Below are 25,503 nucleotides of genomic sequence, written 5' to 3'. Positions count from 1 at the left end.
TTCCCTAATCTGGGTGTGAGGTCCTTGATCATCAACACCCTGGAACTAGTCTGAATATAACAACTGGTAACACAGAATCTAACAAAAGGTCTGAGTGCTTCCACGTAGTGATCGCAACGGCAGACAACCAGTGAATGACCAGCACCCAGTATATATAGTACAGCGCTCTCCAGCGCCTCCCCTAAGTGCTGGACCAATGGGAACTGGTTAAATCGTCAGCTGACCGGCTTGGTCAGCTGACTCCTTTCTGGCTGTCATAAAAGTTCTGCCTCTCAGCGCGCGCGCGCGTCCTTCTGAACCTGTGTGGACTATCAGTCCCAGCCACACCAGCCATGTGTTGTGTACCACCCGCCGCGCTGGACGCGGAACCAGCCGCACCGATATCAGGGCATGCGGTGGTTTCTCCGCATTCAGCCATAATGGTAGATGTAGGCCTACGCGTGCAAACCGCCGCGTTGGACGCGGAATCAGCCGCCTTGTTCTGAACACACGCGGCGGCTTTTCCGCGTTTTCTCACAGTAACACCCCCCCCCCCCCCCCCCCCGAGGAGTGGACTCCGGACAGCTCCTACCCGGCTTCTCAGGATGTAGGGCATGGAATTCCCTCTTTAATTCATCCACATGCATGCGGCAATCAGGTACCCATGTTCTTTCCTCAATGCCATAACCCTTCCAGTGAACCAAATACTGTACTGGATTCTGTACAATACGTGAGTCTAAAATCTTTTCCACTTCATACTCAGGTTGGTCATCCACCATCACAGGGGGAGGAGGAGTGGAACCCACATGCACTGCTGGCTTAAGCAGGGATACATGGAACGATCTCACACCACGCATGCTGGCTGGAAGGTCAATGGCATAAGTAACATTGTTGATTTTCCTGGTTACCGGGAAAGGATCCACAAATCTGGGTCCTAGCTTGGGTGAAGGCTGTTTTAAAGCCAAATGACGAGTGGACACCCAGACCAGGTCTCCTGGCCGGAACTTCCACTCTATGGAACGTTTCTTGTCAGCTTGTCCTTTCTGACTCTGAAAAGCCTTCTCTAGATTATTTTTCACAATTCCCCACATGTTTTTAAAGGACTTTTGCCAAGCCTCTAAAGCTGGAAACGGAGTAGAAGCTACTGGCAGTGGGGAGAACCTAGGCAACCTTCCTGTTACCACCTGGAATGGAGAGAATCCAGAAGAAGAGCTTTTCAAGTTATTGTGTGCAAATTCTGCAAACGGCAAACACTTGACCCAATCAGTTTGTGCATCCGCAACGTAACACCTTAGAAACTGTTCCAGAGATTGATTAATTATTTCGGTCTGACCATTGGTCTGTGGGTGGTAGCCCGACGAAAACGACAGTTCCATGCCCAACTGATGACAGAATGCCCTCCAAAGTTTAGAAACAAATTTGACTCCCCGATCTGACACTATATTTTCCGGAATGCCATGTAGCTGGAAGATATGCAGGATGAATAGATCGGCCAATTCCTGGGCCGAGGGGAGTCCTTTCAAGGGCACGAAATGGGCCATTTTACTGAATCTGTCGACTACCACCCAAATGACCGACATGCCCTCAGACCTCAGGAGTTCACCCACAAAATCCATGGACAAATGGGTCCATGGTTCACTTGGGGTGGGTAAAGGCTGCAATGTTCCCACAGATGCCTGACGGGAGGGTTTACTTCTTGCACACACTGCACATTCTCTCACATACTCCTTGCAGTCAGTTGCCAATGAAGGCCACCAAGCACACCTAGCAACAAGGTCCTGTGTTCTGGTGGCACCAGGATGCCCAGCATTTTTGTGGGAGTGGAACATCTGCAATATCTGGAAATGAAATGGCAATGGTACAAACATGACCCCTTCAGGCTTTGCCTCAGGGACATCCTGCTGGAAGGGACTTAAAGTTTCAGTCCAGTTCCTCCAGGTCTCTGTGGTTGCCAACACCACTTTCTGTGGGAGAATAGTCTCTGGGTCTGAGGGCTGTGCTGTCTCTGGCTCAAAACATCTGGATAAAGCATCTGCTTTAATATTTTTACTACCCGAGGTATACGTAATTATACATCTGAATCTTGAGAAAAACAGTGACCACTGATTCTGTCGGGGACTCAATCTCTTAGCCCCTTTGATGTATTCCAAATTTTTGTGATCAGCGTAGACTGTAATCGTATGTTCTGCTCCTTCTAGCCAATGACGCCATTCTTCAAAGGCCAATTTAATGGCTAGGAGCTCCCTGTTGCCTATATCGTAGTTTTTCTCTGCGGGTGAAAATCTACTGGAAAAATAGGCACATGGGTGTAACCTCCCTTGCAACTCAGAACGCTGAGACAGCACAGCCCCTACCCCAACCTCTGAGGCATCTACTTCCACAATAAAGGGATAGGAGATGTCCACGTGTCTCAAAATGGGTGCAGTACAAAACAATTCCTTCAGAGTGGAGAAAGCAGCAAGAGCTTCGGGGGACCAGTGGTTACTAGGTATGGTACAGCAGGCAAAGGGTGTATGACAGTGCACCTGATTGGCTGACAAGCGTCTGCTGGCCAGATAGAGGCAGGATATTGCTCTGACTGGAAGTTAGCAATTGTGTTTGTTGCAGTTGGCATTCAGTTTAGAGGTGGTGGGGTGAGTTCCCTGGAAGTGAGAGGTCCAGGGCTTGCCCGCACTTCCCTCTAGGTGTCGCATGGTGGTTTGGGGGCCCCAGTGAGTGAGAGAGACCTGGGGCCCCTGGGCTGTCATGTGGACCAGTGTTTGTGATTTTAAATTTTATTTCTTGCAGCTTCTACGATGCGGTTGACAGGTGAGTGGTTAGGGAGAGGACCGTGTGGGAGATGTGCCTACACGGGGCGTCCCTGTTAAACGACGCAATTCACGATTGCGTCCAACCGAAGCCTCCCACCTGAATGCTAATCTATGTAATTCCTGCTAGGTATGGTACAGCAGGCAAAGGGTGTATGACAGTGCACCTGATTGGCTGACAAGCGTCTGCTGGCCAGATAGAGGCAGGATATTGCTCTGACTGGAAGTTAGCAATTGTGTTTGTTGCAGTTGGCATTCAGTTTAGAGGTGGTGGGGTGAGTTCCCTGGAAGTGAGAGGTCCAGGGCTTGCCCGCACTTCCCTCTAGGTGTCGCATGGTGGTTTGGGGGCCCCAGTGAGTGAGAGAGACCTGGGGCCCCTGGGCTGTCATGTGGACCAGTGTTTGTGATTTTAAATTTTATTTCTTGCAGCTTCTACGATGCGGTTGACAGGTGAGTGGTTAGGGAGGGGACCGTGTGGGAGATGTGCCTACACGGGGCGTCCCTGTTAAACGACGCAATTCACGATTGCGTCCAACCGAAGCCTCCCACCTGAATGCTAATCTATGTAATTCCTGCTAGGTATGGTACAGCAGGCAAAGGGTGTATGACAGTGCACCTGATTGGCTGACAAGCGTCTGCTGGCCAGATAGAGGCAGGATATTGCTCTGACTGGAAGTTAGCAATTGTGTTTGTTGCAGTTGGCATTCAGTTTAGAGGTGGTGGGGTGAGTTCCCTGGAAGTGAGAGGTCCAGGGCTTGCCCGCACTTCCCTCTAGGTGTCGCATGGTGGTTTGGGGGCCCCAGTGAGTGAGAGAGACCTGGGGCCCCTGGGCTGTCATGTGGACCAGTGTTTGTGATTTTAAATTTTATTTCTTGCAGCTTCTACGATGCGGTTGACAGGTGAGTGGTTAGGGAGGGGACCGTGTGGGAGATGTGCCTACACGGGGCGTCCCTGTTAAACGACGCAATTCACGATTGCGTCCAACCGAAGCCTCCCACCTGAATGCTAATCTATGTAATTCCTGCTAGGTATGGTACAGCAGGCAAAGGGTGTATGACAGTGCACCTGATTGGCTGACAAGCGTCTGCTGGCCAGATAGAGGCAGGATATTGCTCTGACTGGAAGTTAGCAATTGTGTTTGTTGCAGTTGGCATTCAGTTTAGAGGTGGTGGGGTGAGTTCCCTGGAAGTGAGAGGTCCAGGGCTTGCCCGCACTTCCCTCTAGGTGTCGCATGGTGGTTTGGGGGCCCCAGTGAGTGAGAGAGACCTGGGGCCCCTGGGCTGTCATGTGGACCAGTGTTTGTGATTTTAAATTTTATTTCTTGCAGCTTCTACGATGCGGTTGACAGGTGAGTGGTTAGGGAGGGGACCGTGTGGGAGATGTGCCTACACGGGGCGTCCCTGTTAAACGACGCAATTCACGATTGCGTCCAACCGAAGCCTCCCACCTGAATGCTAATCTATGTAATTCCTGCTAGGTATGGTACAGCAGGCAAAGGGTGTATGACAGTGCACCTGATTGGCTGACAAGCGTCTGCTGGCCAGATAGAGGCAGGATATTGCTCTGACTGGAAGTTAGCAATTGTGTTTGTTGCAGTTGGCATTCAGTTTAGAGGTGGTGGGGTGAGTTCCCTGGAAGTGAGAGGTCCAGGGCTTGCCCGCACTTCCCTCTAGGTGTCGCATGGTGGTTTGGGGGCCCCAGTGAGTGAGAGAGACCTGGGGCCCCTGGGCTGTCATGTGGACCAGTGTTTGTGATTTTAAATTTTATTTCTTGCAGCTTCTACGATGCGGTTGACAGGTGAGTGGTTAGGGAGGGGACCGTGTGGGAGATGTGCCTACACGGGGCGTCCCTGTTAAACGACGCAATTCACGATTGCGTCCAACCGAAGCCTCCCACCTGAATGCTAATCTATGTAATTCCTGCTAGGTATGGTACAGCAGGCAAAGGGTGTATGACAGTGCACCTGATTGGCTGACAAGCGTCTGCTGGCCAGATAGAGGCAGGATATTGCTCTGACTGGAAGTTAGCAATTGTGTTTGTTGCAGTTGGACCAGTGGTTAGTATCTGCCCCTTTCTTTGTGAGACTGGTGAGGGGTGCGATGACTGTGGAGTACCCCTTTATGAACCTTCTATAGTAATTAGCGAACCTTAAGAATCTCTGGAGAGCCTTCAGTCCCACTGGCTTAAGCCACTCCAGAACAGCAGAGACTTTGTCAGGGTCCATAGAAAGGCCTGAGGTAGAAATTATGTACCCCAGAAAGGCGACAGATGTTACCTCAAAAATGCATTTCTCCAACTTGGCATATAACATGTTTTGTCTTAGCTTGTCTAACACAAATCTGACATGGTCTCTATGCTCTGAAAGGTTGGCTGAGAAGATTAGTATATCATCCAGATATACTAGGACAAATTTACCCAAAACTTCTCTGAACACCTCATTAATGAGTTCCTGAAAGACGGCCGGGGCGTTACACAACCCGAAGGGCATCACCAGGTACTCGTAATGCCCATCGGGTGTGTTAAGGGCCGTCTTCCACTCATCGCCCTTTCTAATCCGTACCAGGTTGTATGCACCCCGCAAATCCAATTTTGAGAAAATCTTAGCATTGGTGACCTGAGTAAATAAATCATCTATTAAAGGTAATGGATAGCGATTTTTTACTGTGATTTTATTCAGGCCCCGATAATCAATGCACGGCCGCCCTTTTTCTTTACAAAAAAGAAACCTGCCCCAGCAGGCGACCGGGAAGGGCGAATGAACCCTTTGGCTAAGTTTTCACGGATGTATGCTTGCATGGCCAACTTTTCAGGCCCAGATAAATTGTAGAGATGACCTCTAGGGGGCATACAACCAGACCGGAGATCGATAGGACAATCGAAAGGATGGTGTAACACAGATCGTTACAGAACGGCAGACCAAATACAAATGGACGCACTCATCACCCGTCTGGGCACACTTACCACTACGGTGGAAAATATCAACCAAGTGCTGGGTAAACATCAGACCCTGATTAATGCCCTGTCTGGGTCCACACAAACCCTACAGACGGCTGTGGATGAAGTGCGATCTCAGAATCAGAATCAGAATCAGAATCTTTATTTCGCCAAGTGCGACCGAGGTCGTACCCGGAATTGGTTGTGGTTCACATGGCAGCAGCAATAGAGCAAAGACAGAGATTGGCATAGACAGTAACATAATACAAGCAAGACAGGCATAAGACAATAACAATAATACAAGCAATAATACAAGCAAGGTCAGGCAGGTAACGTCAGTTTTAGGGTCGGTGCAGTACAAAGTGCGGTTGGCTCTTGCAAGAGTCCTCCGGGTTGGATATTGTGCTGCTCAAGGGATAAAGTCACCTCCTTCAACCCTTTGAGTAGATTCTACCAGAAGTGACAGCTGGGTTATTTACTGGCCCGGGAGTGACTAGACAGGCTAATTTGACCTGAGTGCGGCTAGCGTACCGACGAGAGGCAGGAGTTCAACAGGAGGGCTGCTTGGGGAAAAAAGGTGTCTCTACGCCTGTTAGTCTTTGGGCAGATGGTCCTGTAGCGTCGGCCCGATGGGAGGAGCTCAAAGAAGCGGCAGCCTGGGTGGGAAGGGTCCCGGGAGATCCTGTTAGCCCTTGTTTTCATTCTGGTGGTGTAGAGGAGGTCTAGAGGTGGCAGAGGAGAGCCAATGGTTCTTTCTGCTGAGCTGATAACTCTTTGAAGCTTATACTTATCACTGGCGGATGCTCTTGCGTACCACACAATGATGGCGGAGCAGAGGGTAGCTTCAATAGTGGCAGCGTAGAAGCTGGACAGCAGCTCCTGAGGCATACCAAATTTTTTCAATTGGCGCAGGAAGAATAGCCTCTGCTGAGCCTTCTTCTGGATTTTGGTGGTATTCTCCGCCCACCTTAGGTCGCTCGTTAGGGTTGTTCCCAGGAACCTAACACTAGAGACCCTGGTCACTTCAATCTCATTGATGAAGATTGGTTGTTGTGTGGGGGGGTGTCTCCTGAAGTCCAAGATCAGTTCCACTGTTTTGGCTGCATTAAGGACAAGTTTGTTGACCTCGCACCATCTGCGGATTCTCTCTATCTCGCTGCGATAATCATGTTCACCCGCCTCACCGATGAGCCCAATGATAGTGGTATCGTCCGCAAATTTAATGACCTTTACGGAGTCGGCGGAGGAGGTGCAGTTGTTGGTGTACAATGAGAACAGGAGAGGGGACAGAACACACCCCTGTGGAGCACCTGTGTTGGTAGTGCTCACACTGGAGAAGCAGTTGCCAAGCTTCACCTGTTGCGTCCTGTTCGAGAGGAAGTCCTTTACCCACGCGCAGAGTGTGGGGTCGGCTCCGAGATGTGCCAGGTTGTCGATCAATATATTTGGACAGATTGTATTAAATGCAGAGCTAAAGTCCAAAAACAGAATCCTAACGTAGGAGTTTGGTCTTTCGAGGTGTTCCGTGATGAACGCCAGACTGATGTTGATGGCGTCATCCACGGACCTGTTTGCCCTGTACGCAAACTGATGTGGATCGAGGAGGGGGCTAGCAAGGCACTTCAGGTGGGCAAGGACCAGACGTTCAAGGATCTTCATGACTATGGGGGTGAGGGCCACAGGCCTGAAGTTGTTGTGTTCTGTATTACCTGGCTTTTTTGGGACCGGTATGATTGTAGACCTTTTGAGACAGGAGGGGACACTGCCTTCCGCCAAGGACCTATTAAAAAGGGAGGTGAGCGTGGGGGCCAGCTGGTCTGCGCAGGTTCTCAGGCAAGTTGGTGACACGCCATCCGGGCCAGCTGCTTTCCTGGCGTTGAGTCTGTGGAGGTGCTGTAGGACGTCTGCTTCCCGGACCGCTACCGGCCCTAGGTCAACTTGGGCCCTCAGTGGGAGCTTTTCCGAGGGTGTAGGGTTAGCAAGCTGCTTGGGATGGTGTTCGAAACGACAGTAGAACTTATTTAGATCCTCAGCCAGTGAGGTGCTGGGGGTTGCATGCTGGGGGGGTGGTTTGAAGTTCGTAACTGTTCTGAGGCCTTTCCACACCTCGCGTGGGTTGTTTGACTGGAGGAAGTGTCCCAGCTTGTCGGAGTAGGCCCTCTTTGCAACGCGCAGTTCACGATTCAGGGCGTTCTTTGCATCCCTGAACTCGACTGGGGTGCCGTGCTTGTGCGCCACCTCCTTGGCTTTCCGGAGGTGGCGCAGCTTGCTGTTGAACCATGGCTTGTTATTCGGGAAGATCTTGTAGGTCTTTGAAGGGACACACATCTCCTCGCAAAAGCTGATGTAGGCGGTGATGTTCTCTGCCCATTCCTCCAGGGAGGGTGCCTCTAGGGCCGACCAGTCGGTGCAATCAAAGCAAGCCTGTAGCTCCATCTTAGCCTCGGCTGTCCACCTTTTTGCCGTCTTTATGGCGGGCTTTGTAGTTTCAAGGTGCCTTCTGTAGGTGGGGATCAGGTGGATTAGGTTGTGGTCAGAGTTTCCCAGTGCAGCACCTTGAGTGGCCTTGTACGCATTCCTGAGAGTCGTGTAACAGTGGTCTAGGGTGTTGAGGTTCCTAGTGGGGCAGGAGATGTGTTGTTTGTAGCAGGGCATCTCCTGGCGCAGGTTGGCGCTATTGAAGTCGCCCAGGATAATGAAGAGGGCCTCCGGGTAGGCAGATTCCCACTTGGAGATGCTGTCGCTGAGTGCACTCAGGGCATTCTTAGTATTTGCGTCAGGGGGGATGTAGACCCCATAGAGAACGATGGAGGTGAACTCCCTGGGGGAGTACTGTGGCCTACAGTTTATAGCTATGAGCTCGACATCAGGGGAACAGATTTTACTGAGGGTGGTGGTGCTGGAGCACCAGGTGGTGTTAACGTAGAAGCATATGCCGCCCCCTCTTTTCTTCCCAGACAGTGCTTGGTTGCGGTCTGCGCGGAGTAGGTCGTAGCCTGGCACCGCAATGGAGTTGTCAGGAATGCCGTCATTCAGCCAGGTCTCGGTAAAGCAGAGAACCGGGGTGCTGCTGCCGATCGAGGGCTTACTGCTAAGTAGTAGGAGCAGTTCATCGACTTTATTTGGTAGTGAGCAGACGTTCCCTAGCAGGATGGCAGGGATGGGAGAGCGCAGGCCTTTCCTCTTCAGTCTCACCCGGACTCCTCCTAGCACAGACATATGTATGCCTGTACCTGAAAAATTTTCTGGTCACAGATCTGACTTCGGAAATTTTAGAAGTAGAGTGTTATCATACTTTGAGTTAAGGCCTAATTCTTCAGGAACCATGAGACTCTCCCGAAGGGAGAAGACAGGCCAAGAGATGGAAGGACCAGAGCGTTAGTGACACCAATAGGAGAGTGTCACTAATGATCTGTGAACTATCTCTAAGGTAGGGAGATAGCTCTCGAGGTCAGGCAAGCCTGGTCGACAACACACGGACAGATAAGTACAAAGACAGGAGACAGATTCAGTAATCCTAAAACATGCAGAGTTTGGCAACAGAATAACAGATATAGCGAAGTACCAAATCAGTAATCAGAAGAGTGGTCAGAAAAGCAGAAGGTCATAACAGATAATAAACAATGCCTAGTCTTGGTGTGAGCTCCGTGATCATCAACACCCTGGAACTAGTCTGAAGTATAACAGAATGATAATACAGTTCCCTAGTCTGGGTATGAGGTCCGTGATCATCAACACCCTGGAACTAGTCTGAAGTATACAGTAACAGAATGGTAATACAAGTCCCTAATCTGGGTGTGAGGTCCTTGATCATCAACACCCTGGAACTAGTCTGAAGTATAACAGAATGGTAATACAAGTCCCTAATCTGGGTGCGAGGTCCTTGATCATCAACACCCTGGAACTAGTCTGAAGTATAACAGAATGGTAATACAATTCCCTAATCTGGGTGTGAGGTCCTTGATCATCAACACCCTGGAACTAGTCTGAATATAACAACTGGTAACACAGAATCTAACAAAAGGTCTGAGTGCTTCCACGTAGTGATCGCAACGGCAGACAACCAGTGAATGACCAGCACCCAGTATATATAGTACATCGCTCTCCAACGCCTCCCCAAGTGCTGGACCAATGGGAACTGGTTGAATCGTCAGCTGACCGGCTTGGTCAGCTGACTCCCTTCTGGCTGTCATAAAAGTTCTGCCTCTCAGCGCGTCCTTCTGAACCTGTGTGGACTATCAGTCCCAGCCACGTGCTGTGTACCACCCGCCGCGCTGGACGCGGAACCAGCCGCACCGCTATCAGGGCATGCGGCGGTTTCTCCGTGTTCAGCCATAATGGTAGATGTAGGCCTATGCGTGCAAACCGCCGCGTCGGATGCGGAATCAGCCGCCTTGTTCTGAACACACGTGGCGGCTTTTCCGCGTTTTCTCACAAAGTGATGATCAACAAGGAACTTAGCGAAAGAAAGCTTGCATATCCAACCAGAGTGAAAGACATATTTATTTTGCTTCTCCATAGTACATAAATGGATACACACCTTCAGAAATGGTACTTGTAAATAAATGTACTACACAAAGGACACTGTTTTCACTAATAGTACTTACCAACACTAGACTTATACATTCCCTCCTGACAATCAATACAATCAAAACAACATGAATGTGTTCCTTTCACTCTTCTGATCTGACCAGGTGAACAGTCCCGGGAGCACTGAGATACTGGGATCTGAGGGAAAAAACACAAGAAATGTTCTGAATAAGGCCTGTAATGCCTCCTAAATATTTAATATACATTTACTGTATAATATTGCACAATCCTTACATAGGACTCTAACTCTTCATGGGTTTATGCTGTCTGGAAATCTACAGTTGTATAGCACACCTTGTGCATACTTATAGATATAACACAGAAATGACAAGATATAATAGGAAAACATGCCCTACCCCTTTGAGCTTACAGCCTAAAGGTGTGAGGGTGGATACAGGAGATAAGGGGGAGTTGATAAACTGTATATTAAATGAAAATATAGTAGAAGTAGAGTGACAATCGCCCACCAATCCTGTCGTACTATGCCATAGTTGTCATACAAGTCTCATCCACTTGAGACGTCTGGAGGCAAATGCACTGTGAGCACAGTAAATGTTTAAGATTGGTTAGCGTGCCTATACATGATACAATCTCAATTGTATATACAATTGGTAAAATAAAGTCATCAATTTTGCACTGGAAATCAAGGTATTTTGCTGCCACCACTCTCTGGATTGAAGAGGTAGAGACACCTCAAAGCTAGTTATTCCTAAAAGGAAGAAAATGGTTAATTGCAAACTAGCCAAATCAACAATATATAAAGACAAGCAATGCAGTAGTGTGTCTTTTCTTGAGGCCATTGAGGCCAGAGTTCTAGCATAGAATAATCTAGAATAATCCGGTAACAAGGGCAAAACTGCAATGATTGAATCGATAGTTTTATTATAAAAAATATAATTATTAAAAATAATTACTGTATATATCTGGTAGTAAGAGACGAGAGGTGAGGTATAATGTCTGGAAGTTCAAAATGAATAAAGAGAAAAATTAAATTAAAGGGAGAGCTCTGGATACCTAGAGCCTTCGCATGCCATTGTCCCCCTCCTCGCCCCCCCCCCCCCCCCCCCCTCTAAGTCATCCTGCGCTGTTCCCGTTGTGAATAGCTCTTTGGCACCCTTCGTGCAGTTTTCAGAACTGCTCTTATCCCCGGATAGTTCCCAAACACAAGTGCATACACAATGTGCACACGCAAGTCTGAGCTCAAGGACCTAGAAGAATAAGTAGCTTTCACCAAGGACAGTGCAGGAATGACCAAGGACCGGGAAGTCTCTGGTATGCAGAGCCTTCTCTCTACATACAGTATGTGTGGATAAAAGGTAGAATTCATTTTTCACTTGAGATTTGCTTTGACTTTTATTTTGATGATTTTCTGCCTTCACTTTATCTTCAAATCCGAAACTAAATTATGAGCAAAAGTTTTAGATTTAATTAACTGCTTTAACATGTCAATGATGCCATGATTTAACCAGTTCACCCCCAAGGGTTTTTATCCTAACGGACCAGAGCAATTTTCAGTTGTCAGCGCTCCTCCCTTTTATTCCCTAATAACTTTATTACTACTTATCACAAGAAAATGATCTATACCTCGTTTTTTTTCGCCACCAATTAGGCTTTCTGTGGATAGTACATTTTGCTAAGAATTTTTTTATTCTAAATGCATTTTAATGAGAAAAACAGAAAAAAAAAGAAAAAAAATCATTATTTCTCAGTGTTCAGCCTTTATAGTTTTAAAATTAAACATTCTCCTGTGGATAAAACAAACACGTTTTATTTGCCCAGTGGTCCCGATAATTAAACCGTTTAGATTATGTCCCTACCACAATGTATGGCGACAGTATATTATTTTGAAATATAAGTGGTTATTTTTCTGTTTGTTCTGGCCATAATTACAAGCCCCTATGTAATTAATTAAAATTAATTTTCCCCCATAAAATATAGAATAAAAAAAGCTGAGTCCCTAAGGCAACTATTTATTTATTTTTTTTAAGCTGATTTTTTTTTTTACAAGTGTTTTTTTTGGGGGGGAGGGTTGGAAGTGTAATTTTATTAATGATGTGTATATACTTGAAAATGTATGTATTTTGTAGGTGTAATATACTTTTTGGCCACAAGATGGCGCTAGTGAACACTCATAGGACGTGTTCACTTTTTTTTTTTTTACACTTTATTAAACTGTTACATTTCCTGTTTATGTGAATGGACGTAGCCGCTGTTCGCGGTCAAGTCCATTCACTCCAGGCACTGCGATTGGGTAGAGGACTGTTCGGTCCTCTTCCCCAATCGCCCAGCACGGGATCCCGACGGTAATGGCGGCGGTAGCGGCGGACACACGGCGGTAGCAGCGGCGGGAATGCGCGACGTATTAAAACGTCATGTTGCTGTTAATAGCGGTAAGCATGACGTTTTAATACGTTAGGATGGCGGTAAATGGTTAAATGAATATTCTTTGAATCAGTACCAAGTGATTCATCTAATTTTTGCAGCTACTGTTAACCTATGGTTTAGGGTTTAATTTAAGACTTGTACTCAGCAGGTGTTCAGTGCGATACTGCTGATCCCTTCAGCTTGGATGTACTTGGATAAATAAAATTAAAAAAATTATGGTTAATTAAGAATTATTAAATAATTTTCTTGTGATCAAAGTTTTATTTCATTTTTAACTCCTTGTAGAAATGGTTGAAGAAAATCTATAACACCCCCCCACCTCCTGGGGATACTTACCTCAGGAGGGGGAAGCCTCTGGATCCTAATGATGCTTCCCTCATACTCTTCACCCCGGGAAACCCCCGAACACCGGCAGGGTAAATATTTACCTACCGCAATCCAGCTGAAATGGCCGAGCCTGATCAGGTCCTCTCTACTGTGCAGGCGACCCACGCCTGCGCAGTAGAGCAGATCCAATCGGGCTCAGCTATTTCCGCCTAAGCCTGATCGGAAAGCTACTACTGCACCTGCGCTGGATCGCAGTAGGCACCAATGAGCCACAGCCGACATCCTTGTTGGCTGTGTTTTCAGGGAAGACAGAGCTGGATCCCTGAGGCTTAGGAGGATTGGGAAAGCTTCATTATGATCCAGAGGCTTCCCTCTCCCAAGGTAACTATGCCCGGGGGGGGGGAAGGGGGAGGGGGAGTTGTTACAGTGTCTCTTCAAGGGGCACATTAGTATCCCAATAACCATTTGGGGGCCAGGCTTTTAACAAGGGGACGCCCAGATGCCATCATCAACCCTGCTAGTAGGGCTTGGACCCATAGCCGTGTCAGTAGTTTCCCGCCACCTTTTCCTTGGCTTTACACCCCTCTCTTCCAGAGCCCCCCAACATCATGGACTATGCAGGGTGGTATAGCTCAGTGAGCATAGATCCCTGAAATCTGGGCTCAGCATTCTGGATATACCAGCCTGCAAGGGTGGCAAGAGGTAAAAGAGGCTTGGGAGGAGGGACCCCACATTGTCATTTTCTTAAAATATATCAAATGTGTATACGGAAACTCGGTATATATTAAAATGTACCACAGATTTTTCCCCTTTACCCCCCAACATACCTAGCAAATTAGGTGGCCATAGCATGTATGATGGTTTTGCTAGTAACCAAAAAAGTCAGCAGAATTGACCTCAATGTGAATTTTGCATAATTACGAGAAATTGTGAAATTTCAGATCATTATTACAGTTAAGAGACAAATTTATTATGAATTTGCTGGAAATTTTGCATTAACTTTTTGTATAATAGCTCAATTCAATACAAAATTACGATTATGTGGTATTGGCTAGCAATGGGTTACTAGTTTTTTGTAAATGTAAATTGTTATGAGGCTTCCCCCATCCTCTTCACCCTGGGATCCCCGAAACATCAAATAGGTAAATATGTACCTACCGCGATCCAGCTGAAATAACCGAGAAATAAAGTAGTGTGAGAAAATTTTCACTCTCTTCTGTTATCATCCACAGTCTAATAATCAGATGGAGAGAATGACTCAGACCTTGAAGCAATGCGTCCGTTGATTCACCTCTTCTTCTCAAGACGATTGGGTAAAGTTGTTGTACACTGCAAAATTTGTTTATAACAACTCTCTTCATTATTTTACTGATCAGACCCCCTTCTTCACTAGCTAGGGATACATCCATTGACTTCATTTGGATATAGATTTTTCTGTACCTAAGATCAAAAGTGGCTTGATGTAATCACTCAGATATGAGATAAGAAAGAGGATGCCCTGAGTTCAGGAGTGGGGACTGGGTTTCGCAGTCCACTGCTAATATGAAGCTTAAGTGCCCTTCCAAGAAGTTGTGTACAACATTCATTGGACTTTTTCCCATCTGCCAAGGGATCAGTCAAAAAAAACCTTCAATTTGATATTTCTCAGGTCTCTGAATTCACTCCGTGTTTCCTGTATTCTGTCAGGAGAATGGTGTTCCAGAATATTTTGCGGATGGAAATGAAGAATTTGAGGCTGAGGAGGCTGAGAAGATCTTAGACTCTAGAAAAAGGGCTGACACCATTCAGTACTTGATTAACTGACAGGGTTTGGGTCCTGAAGAGAACTCTTGGGAACACTGACGGAACATTCATGCACCAAGGATTCTCTCCAGGCCTTCCACATAGTGCATCCAGTGCAGAGGATATCCTTCAGGGGAAGGGGATGGGGAAGGGGGGGGGGGTTATGTTACACTTACCTGCACCTTGATTTAGGGATGCACGCCTCTGCAGGACTAACAATTTCCTCTGACACCATTCCGGGGCATCTTCAAGGATGGTGTGTATGTCATCCACATGCTCTTTGCCGGTTGTGCTTCTGTCAGTCAGTCCTACCCATCCTGTCTGAACTTTAGTCAGTCTCTTCTAACTCACTTCTGCCAGTCAGTTAAAATGAATTTACAGAAATAAACCACTTTATACTGGAAGATGTGCTTTCTTACCTGGTTGTCTTTAGTTCCCCAGTTAATGAGAGAAATATTCAAATCCAGTTCACCATTGTACGATCCAATGTTGATGAAGCCCATGCCAGTAAAGCTATGAGTCACAATGTAATATCCCACATTAGGGTTTCCATTTCTGTCAAAGTTAAATGATGTGTTAAAGATGGAGAAAGTCACGTTCTTCACCACCTCCAGCAGCTGCAATATTTAAAACAGAAAAAAACTGTGAATAATTGTAGCTACCAAATAAAAAGAGAGGCAAGTCAGTATTGGGACAGGAACAATGAACAAACGATATTCTGTCTCAGTTTTCATTATTTACTATACAGTCTGATTGCAAGTTTGCAACCAATCTCTGCTGTCTGTGGTATAATGCTCGTCTGCCTTAACTTGCATTATTTACCGTACAAACTGATTGCAACCAATCTCTACTGTCTATGACTTGCCGTCTCCTGTACACTTTACACTGCCACTTCATTTACTATCTGATATGATAGTGGTATGATATCTTTTGTTAACTTCTGAATGCTGGGTCCATTTCAATGGTTCATATATCTAGCAGGCGGAATCCATGCAATAGTAATCAGTAATATTTTATATGTTCCTGGTTTAACTTGTGTATAAAGTGAAATTAATTACTGTATATCCATGTGTGGGTGCATGTGTGTGTGTGCAATGGGAGGGTGCCAGAATATGCAGGGCCGAAACTACACAACCTTTTTTTTGCTCACTGAGGGCTATTGCCAACTACAGGGCTTTTACTTGCCCCTTGGAATCGATCGCAGTTGCCAGTGATTCCAAAAGTGCTAGGCTAATTAAAGTTAATGGAGTAGAGCCCACAGATGGATTATGGTTTGTTGAACTCACAATCGCAGGTCCTGTGCGATTCTTGTGCTATTTTCGTAGCAATTTATTCAAAGAAAGTGATAGTCAAAAATCTCTTTTCAGAATCACTTAGTTTTAAGTTCCAAAATTGCTCTCAGCATTTTGAGAGTGAATTTGCAGACCCAAATGGGCGTCCAGCCTAAGAGAAATTAGGCCACGTAAGAATGCTTACGTTTTAACAGAGGTGTCGTGTGTAGGCCAGCTCACCCCCCCCCCCCCCCCCCCCAATTTGCAGAGAGGCTTTTCTTCAATCATTATAAGTCAGGTGCTGCTTGGGAATGAACACATACCATGCTACTTCTTTGCAACAGTACTTTTTTACTATGTTGCTATCACTTTCTAGCATTTTATATGTTTTTTAAATGATTATGTTTCTTGGGAAAAGAAAATATTGTGTAATGCAGTCTATAAGAAAATAAAACAAATGTCCTTTAAAAAGCAGCACAGTGTAAGGGATTGGAGACACTAACGCACTTGTGTTTGCTTTTCGCCATCAGTAACACTGATGTGTTGCTGAAAAACAGGCAGAAGCACGTTAGTGTGTTCAGGCCCTAACAATGTCATAAGTAGTTAGGGCTATTTTGTTAAGTTTCTCTTTTCATCTTACCTTCCAAGGGTAGATTTTTGATTCTTGCTTGTTACACATCACAGAGTTACAGTTCAGAAGCGTGTCCAGTGCATAAGCCACGGCGTACACTGCTGTGTATACACTTTGTGCCAGTAGAGCAGTCAGTGGGTGCAATATGGCACTGATTGCATCAGGATTCAGATCAATGTTTTGGTAGCCCTCACTGGCCCACATTGATTGTGTAGCAGAATGTGGTGGGTAAAGTTGTGAGATGGCGTTTCTTAAAAATCCATCAAATCCAGGGACTATCTGAGCTTCTGGAAAGAATCCTATGACTGTGCCAACACGTTCAATACCTGTCAAAGATAACACTGATTCTGAAAGCACCCACGAGGCGCTCCCTATCCAAACTTGAGTCATGTTACGCCCGATGACTTCCTGGAAAAGTGCTATTGATTGGGGTAGAGAAGAGAACACTAACACCACATTGACCTCAGCCTGAACTATTCCATCCAGTATGCTCTCAATAACTGTACTTATAGCTGAATCTGAGATGTTCAGTGGAATTATGCCTTCATAGGCAAGACAGATCCCACTATCGATGGCAGAAGAAGAGAACTGTTGTAGAGCTTGCGTACCATAATCATCATCGCTGGCCACAGCAGCTATCCAGTTCCACTGGAAGTATGCCATCAATGCTACCATACCACTGACTTGCTTTATGTCACTTGGTACAGTTCGGAGGAAAGATGGATAGGTAGTTTTATCACTGAACTCATCAGCAGTCACGGCATAGCTGATCTGAAAATGAAAAGAACCAAAGTTCATTTTACAATACAGCCCAACACACTTACAGTGGGATAAAACTTCGACATAACATTCAATAAAATGTGTTTTCCTACTTTTTATTACCCACGCAGTCACCATATTTGTTTTTGTGCCTAAGCAATATTGTCTGTTTACAAATTACAAGTTCCCTAAGTACAGTTTATTTACTCTGAAAGCTGCCATTGCAATTTCTTGCATAGCTGCTGATTATATAAATATATATAATATATCTAGTGATCACTTCTCCACATCACACATACTAGAAACAGAGAGAGCTCAGTTTCATCACTTTGCTAATCTTTACTAACTGTAGCTGACAAAGGAATGTAAACAAAAGATAATGTTATAACCTCTTGGATGTAGCAGGAAGCTTTCACTGAAGAAGAAAGTGCTGTGTTAACTATTGAAATGTTGTTCTGCTACCAGTGATTTTTACGGTAGTACCGTTTTTGCTGTAAAGAGTCTTTTAGAGCAAAGGAGAAATGCTGAGTTTCATCCCACTTTAAGCCACAAATGTTTTCTTATGAAACATCGAAAAAAATTAGGATTAACTTAGATCTTCCCAAGTCATGCATAGGCACATTTATAAAACGTTTGATTTGATTAATTGAAATAGATCACTTTGAAGAACTTGGAATGAAGCCCTCCTTGCTAGTAAGTTTTGCAGCACTGACTTGCATTCCTGTAAGCTGTAAGTAATCATCCCATAATCTTCAGTTTGTACCCTGACATTTTGCAATCTGAGCAGTGTCCACTGGCGTAACAATAGGGGCTGCAGCCTCTGCACCCGCCAGGGGGCCCGCTCAGGAGGGGGGAGGGGGACAATGCTCTCCCCTCATGCTGCGACCCCTTCTGCCCCCCAAAAAGGCCCTTAGTGGGCCCCAGGGTGGGGCATCCAAATTTTTGCAGGGGGGCCCAGTGATTTCTAGTTACGCGACTGGCAGTGTCGCAGCAACAGCCCTACATGCAGTGTTCTGAACTGTCTCAGTGCTGGTAGTTTATCAGCTGCATAGTGTAAAATAAATTAGATTTTTGAAACTGCAATGCTTTCTTCATTGGCAGTTTTTAATGTTGTCCCTCGCCCATCCCCCATCTTTCGACTTCCTCTGCATCATTGCCCTGCCAAAAAAACTATTAACTGTTAACTAAACATTACCTTCGGACATCAAAGCAAACCTGCAGCAAAAATAAACTTATGATTGAATAAATTGTATGTGTAGTATAGGTAAGAAATAGAATATTAGTAGCAAAGAAAAAATTATCATATTGTTTTCCAATGCAGGAAGAGTTAAAAGGAGTTTAAAAAAAACTTCAGTTGTTATCTATGCAGAACAGCTAGCGATAAGGTATTACTACAGGAAAGTTTAAAGCAGGGCAGTTTCCAGGCTAAATTGCACCCAGGTATAGATGCCTGCAGTATAGGTTGGCTAGGTAAAGGTCCCCCCAGTATAGGTAGCTATTTATAGGTGCTCCAAGTATAGGTAGCCAGGCATAGGAGCTCCCAGTATAGCCAGGCATAGTTGCTCCCAGTATAGGTAGCCAGGCATAGGAGCTCCCAGTATAGCCAGGCATAGTTGCTCCCAGTGTAGGTAGCCAGGCATAGGAGCTCCCAGTATAGCTAGACATAGGTAGATGCTCCCAGTATTGCCAGGCATGTGTTCCCAGTATAGCCAGGGATAGAGCGGGCAGCATAGCGCTACAGTGGGTGCCGGGTGCTTCCTCCTCCCCCCCCCCCCCGACAGGAGTGACAATGGGTGCCGGGCACAGGGATGTTTGCCCCCGACCCCAGACAGTGAGTGCTGGGTACAGAGATGCTCTCCCTCCCAGCAGACAATAGGTGTTGGGCACAGAGGTTCTTCCTACCCACCCCCACATCCAAACAGTGGGTAGTGGGCACCCCCCCATCCCCCCCCCCCGCACACACGAACTGGGTGCTGTGTACTGGGCACAGGTGTGTTTGACCCCCCCTTTTTTCACCTGTTTGCAGGGGTGCTTACCCCCCCAGCAGGAGTGCACAAAGGTGCTTCCAACCCCCTCCCCAGACAGGTGTTCTCAAACTCCTCCCCCCCCCTTTCCCACAGTGGGTGCTGAGCACAGAGGCAGAGGTGCTTCCACTCCCCCCTCCCCAGACAGGAGTGCTACGCAATCCCACCTCTCCCTTTTACCTGTCAGCAGATTAGGATGCACGCAGGTACCATCAGTGCTTCAGTTTTATTGGTTCCAGGCTGCAATGATCTGCCCCGCCTCCATCCTCCACGGCAACCGCTCGTTCTCTATCCCTCTTCTGCACCTCACGTGTAATCAAGTGCAGAGGAACCCGGAAGTGGAGAACAAGCGGCTGCTGAAGAGTGAAGATGGAGTGGCAGATCATTGAAGCCTGAAGCCAATGAGGCTAAAGCAGCGCTGGCCGCTGCGTACATTCAATTCTGCTGACAGGGACACAGGACAGGGGCGCCTGAACTCCGGGGAAGATGCAGTCGGAGGGAAATCTCCCCAATTCCCTCAGGCCAGTCTGCACATGATGACCACCGCAGCTCCACCTGGCGCTCAGTGCTGTCGCACTGACCGCACGGCCCTGGAAACGGGCCTGGTTTAAAGGACATCTGCGGTGAAAATAAACTGATGAGAATTGTATCTATCCTCATTTATTTTATATTTAAATCTAGTTTTTGTCATGATCGATGTTAGCACACAGAGAGAATCTGATTATTGGCGATCTGCAGTATCACCAAGAATGCAGATATATACCCGATTATTGGTGATCTGCAGAATCACCGATAATACAGATATATTGCTAACCTCTGGGCACCTCAGCAAAAGTAACACAAATAAAGACAGTAATATCACAGAAGTGTGGAAATATCCACCTCACGGTAATTCCTCAGAGGTGTGGTTACCTCTGAATGGGAACCCCGTGAGTGAGATCCTCTAACCAGGCTGAGTGAGGAATCTCGACCCCTAGCAGTAATCGTCTGCTTGGGGCAGGCGTCTCGGAGAGGCAAGCCTCAGAGATAACCCTCCAGTGGGAGACGTTCCACTGAAGGGAGAAAGGTCAGACAGGCAAGGGTTCAGCAACAGAGATGACGGCAGCGGTACAGGAGCAGAAGACAGAAGAGTAATCGGTAAACGGGCAGAGGTCGGCAACAAGGATCAGATAGGCAAAGGTACAATATCAGCAAGAGATAGAGTAGTCAGGGATAGCCAGAGTCAAAACACAGATCAATATACAATAATATTCCTAAGCTAAGGTGTAAAATCCTTAGTATCAACACCAGGGCACTGCACTAAGGTCTGAGCACTAACACAACAATGTATTCACGACAGCAGACAACTTGCTACTGACAGGCAAGTTGTATTTGTAGCTAGAGAGCTACTTAGCGCCCCCCCAGAGCCCCAACCAATCCAGACACCTCCTGAGGTCAGCTGACTAGTGAGTCAGCTGAGCCTCCTACGTAGGAGGTAAAAGTCCTGCCTCTTTTCGCGCGCGCGTGCGACCCTTTGCCTCTGGGTAATGGAGAGGCCAGGCTCCGGGTCCGCATCCGCCTGCAGACTGAAATCCGCCTGCTGCCATGCGAGACCCGCCGCCGTGTCGCCAGTCGCGGCGGCGATGTCCCTAGCAGAGTGTTCCGGCTGCTCCGCATGAACGACGGAGTCAGTCGGCTGGGAAGCGGAGGCCGCCGCCACGCTGCCCTGCGCGGCGGCGGCGGTCCTGCTATTCCTCACAGTTTTTAAGTTTTTATTGTTTCATTGTCTATGCTCAATTCCACCTTCATTGAAGTATGCCAGAGCTCAAATCTATGAATTATTGACCCTTTTTATCTCTTTCCGGCTCCAGGAAGCCATTTACTGACAAGAAAGTCTTTTATTCCTTTAATTACTTATCACTAAGGGTTATGCAATAGTCTGACCCAGTCCTGACCCGGTCCCGAAACTGTCACTTGCATACCTGATGTTTAACTCTTTCAGGCAGAGAAAGAAAAAAAGAAACACAGCCTAGTTATTTGTGTGCTAGGCACTGTACCTGCACATGTCTATCTCATCATGTCACATGTCACCTCGGTTATCCTTTAAAGGGTCCGTTATTTCTGCTTTGTTTTGCAGATTAAAAGGCAGAGTGTGCTTTTAAAACTGCAACAGTGACAGAATGATGCAATGTTATAAACAAAAAAGCTATATAACTGAAAATAAAAATATGAGACTTTTTTTCTTTGCTATTAATGTTCTATTCCTTATATGTACTACACATACAATTCATTATATTATACGTTGTTGTTTTTTTTTCGCTTTAGTTTTGGTTTAAGTGATAAAGCTAGCTAACTCTCCTCCTACCCTACCTCTCCAAATAGATACCTAACCCTATCCTTCCTGCTAATCTCATATACCTAAGCGAGATTCACACTTTTTCATCTTTGTCCATGACTTCATTCCCAGCACCCATCTACTGCCTCACTGCCAGTATCTTTCCAAGTAACCAACCACAGGGGTATTGATATTTTGGCTTCAGCCAAACCTGCTGCATAAGTGACTTAGGTTATTTAGCCAGGCTCCAGTGCCAAAAGCACTTGTTTTGAGCCATAGAACCTACTTATAGCTCCTACTCCTACTCTGATGCCAGCTAGTTCAATATAGCAAGTTACAATGCATTTTTTTAAGAACAGCATTACGTTTTAGCACTTTGTGCTACCATAGTTTTTTCTATGGTATCAAAACAGACAAGTTTACATTGTTTTTTAGTCACACACCTGCAGCAAGCATGCAGCAAATGGAGTCAAAGCAAGTGATCTGTATGCTCTTTCTGGGACAGTGACTGATAGCAGCAGAGCATCAGCATAGAAGGCAGGCAACTGGCATTGTCTATTAGAGAACGAAGAGAGCAGCCTCCATATTCTTCTCACTTCAGGTTCCCATTAAATTTAGGAGGATAAAACATCTTCTACAAGGAAGTTACAGTATGTTGAATCAGATCTCTGATTAGAACTGCTCCAAACTTGTTTTTATGGATTAACTCTTAACAGTTTTCGACAAGACTGAATACATTTTTAGGTAACAGTTTCAAAATGGATTGAAAATGTTTTTAGGTTACGCGTGGAAACCTACCTGAGGAATAAGAAAAGCACTGAACAGCTTTGTGGGAACAGTGGCCTCCTCAATAGATGAAGGTCCTATAACAGCAATGACTTCGGTTTTATAGTCTGTGAGATTACACATCACTTCCACGTCTTCCGTCCCGTTTCTTGCCAGAAAGAGCAGAGTAGGGTGTAGGATGGCCAGAGAATTAAGACAAGTGTCATAGACCTTGTAGCCCAGGATCTGTCCTGGAAGAAGTGTGGTACTGTTGTTGATTTCTTCCACAGTGAATTTCATTGCCATTGCTTGGAGGAAACCTGCAGGATTTAAGCTGAAGTATGCATATACCTTAAACTTCAAAGTAGAATTCAATATACAGGAAAAGCACTCTAGTACATAGAAATATTGCAGTAGTAGTGTTTAATTTCCACCTGTTCTGCTGATCTTCCTATCTGATATATTTGTGCAGCTGCTGCTTACCCCCCAGAGACCCAAATAGGCACCCGGGTTGTATGACTTCATGGCCAGATAAACAGGCCCATTTACACATTCAACCATCCAATAGTGTTGCAGAACTGAACAAGAGGACTTATTAGTAATGTACATGAGATTTTAAAAAGAAGCAAATGGGGGAGGGTTTATTTTTGTAGCATTTTGTAGCTTAAATGTAATATTACAACACTGGGTCTCTGGGTGTTACAATGTGTACTCTGTCTACTGTACAGACCCTGAGTCTGGTGTTGTCTTATTATATTTTAATTTAGAGCAGCTCAGGGTATCAGAGAGCAGTGCAAAGAAGATGTGATCAGAGGTGATCAGATTTTATGGACAATTTGATGGGAAGTTTAGTTCCACTTTAAATACTAGCTGTGCTCAAAATGTACTGTATTTTCATTGCTTTTGGGTTTTGAGCACAGCAGGGGTTGATGCCTAGTCATATTTGCTGTTCAAGATCCTAGTTGTAAGAGCTATCCCCATCCTTTGTATTACCATGGCAGGCTGAGTGCAGCATTTTTGCCAAATTATTATTACCCTAAACATGTATTACAGTACCTATAAAGTCCTATGAAAGGCCCATTCGAATTAGCGTAGAGCAATTCCAATTAATCAATTCTCTGGAGTTTTCTCCTTAGGCAAAAACTGAGGAATCCCCAACAATAGCTCAGCAGAAAGGAGCTCCCTGGCTTTCCTAAAAGCAGTCAGGGCATAGTGGAAAAGCAAATTCTGTCCTATTGCATCCCAAGATGTAGAAATATGTTTTGTCTACTGTTATATTAGCATGCGAAAAACTTCACATTTGAGGTATGGAGCTGTAGGTAGGTATTGCGTAAGCCATCTGCTTTTGTCAGGATTTTTGAGATTACATCCTTTAACCACTTTAGCCTATCTGGACGAACATTCTTCTGTTCTGGCACTCCCGCCAGCCGTTAGCCCAGCGATCAATGAATGGGATTATAGCTCCCATTCATTGATTGAAGCCCCCCGCAGAAAAACCGACAGCCTCTTATCAGAGTATATTAATATAATTTTTTTAAATTATGGCTCGTAAAAAGTGATGGACGCAAATTGAAAAAATGCACCTTTATTTCCAAATAAAATATCACATACATTGTGATAGGGACATAATTTAAATAGTGTAATAAGCAGGACAAATGGGCAAATAAAATACATGAGTTTTAATTACAGTAGCTTGTATTCATTTTAAACTATAATGGCCAAAAACTGAGAAATAATTAATTTTTTCAATTTCTTTCTTAGTATTCCTGTTAAATTGGATTTAGAATAAAATAATTCTTAGCAAAATGTATCAACCAAAGAAAGCCTAATTGGTGGTGGAAAAAACAAGATATAGATCAATTCATCGTGATGAGTAGTGATAAAGTTATTGGCAAATGAATGGGAGGTGAAAGTTGCTCAGATGCAAAAAATGAGCAACCTGTGGGCTGAAGTGGTTAAAGGGCCTCCGGGCCATGCAATACTGTATTACACGTTTCAGGGTCCTAAGGGATGGGTCTTTAGGGATAAAGAAACATCTTTCTCGCCAGGCCAATGAAAACAGAGGTATTGAATATCAAGGAAGATGTCAAAGTGCTTCACTGTCAAGAGAGCATTCTTTTTGTCAAAAAAATCCCACAAGGCGAAAATTTACAGCTATTTTTGCTAAATTTTCTGAAATTGCTAATTTTTTTCACTGAACACCCTTTTTGGTCTGTTGGAATTAATAATGAACGCCCAAGATAATTCAGATAGAGATCATTTCCAGTCAATATTCAGTATTGAGGCCAGAGTGGATGATGGCTAGGCCAGGGTTCTATAATCAAGATATAAATATTGTGGATGAAGATCAGAAGAAAAGAAGAAGAACAAGATGAAAAGATTTATGTAAAAACTTGGGTTTTATGATTCGGATTTTAATAAAATATATATATAAAAAAACCAGTGTATTTTAATTTATTATGGTTGCAATCACAAAAAATAAAAGTATGTCTAGCGCTCCAAAAGACAGTCCACAACACTTCTGTGATCAATTTGGCTACCGGACCCGCTCTTCAATGGGGTAGAACAAGCGGAAACAATCTAAAAAAGATAGGCAGAGCGCTCCATAGTGTAAAACCAATGGAAAGTTTAATATGCGGAAGTTAAAATCTACTTACAAAATGGAAGATAAAATGTTGCATGTATGACAGCCTGGAATCACATTCCTCGCTCAGATTGTGTGGGCACCACACTACCAAGCTGTGGCCAGCAGCGTGGCGTCCGGTCTGCGGGAAGGTCCTCTCACAGGCGGGGGGTGTGCCTCTAGTGTGATGACACGTTTCGGCATCCCTGCCTTCATCAGATCACCGTGTGTGAAAGTGATCTGACGAAGGCTGGGATGCCGAAACCCGTCATCACGCTAGAGCAGGCTTTCTCAACCAGGGTTCCCTGGAAT

The 25,503-nt window shown here is 45.5% G+C and overlaps 1 protein-coding gene across 1 annotated transcript in view; it reads right to left on the bottom strand.

Moving 5' to 3' along the window:
* TAS1R3 (taste 1 receptor member 3) overlaps positions 1 to 25,503 on the bottom strand; it is a 50,277-nt gene that overhangs the window by 5,653 nt on the left and 19,121 nt on the right. Inside the window, exons 2-6 of the mRNA XM_068242171.1 lie at positions 22,602 to 22,925; positions 16,716 to 17,477; positions 15,224 to 15,421; positions 14,981 to 15,049; positions 10,328 to 10,448 (exon numbers count right to left, since the gene is read on the bottom strand). Coding sequence (XP_068098272.1) covers positions 15,017 to 15,049; positions 15,224 to 15,421; positions 16,716 to 17,477; positions 22,602 to 22,925 — 1,317 coding nt within the window. The 3' untranslated portion in view covers positions 10,328 to 10,448; positions 14,981 to 15,016. The remainder of the gene's footprint in view (positions 1 to 10,327; positions 10,449 to 14,980; positions 15,050 to 15,223; positions 15,422 to 16,715; positions 17,478 to 22,601; positions 22,926 to 25,503) is intronic.

Source organism: Hyperolius riggenbachi, chromosome 6, assembly GCF_040937935.1.
Source record: "Hyperolius riggenbachi isolate aHypRig1 chromosome 6, aHypRig1.pri, whole genome shotgun sequence".
Taxonomy (NCBI): domain Eukaryota; kingdom Metazoa; phylum Chordata; class Amphibia; order Anura; family Hyperoliidae; genus Hyperolius; species Hyperolius riggenbachi.
This window is presented reverse-complemented; position numbering and strand designations above follow the sequence as displayed.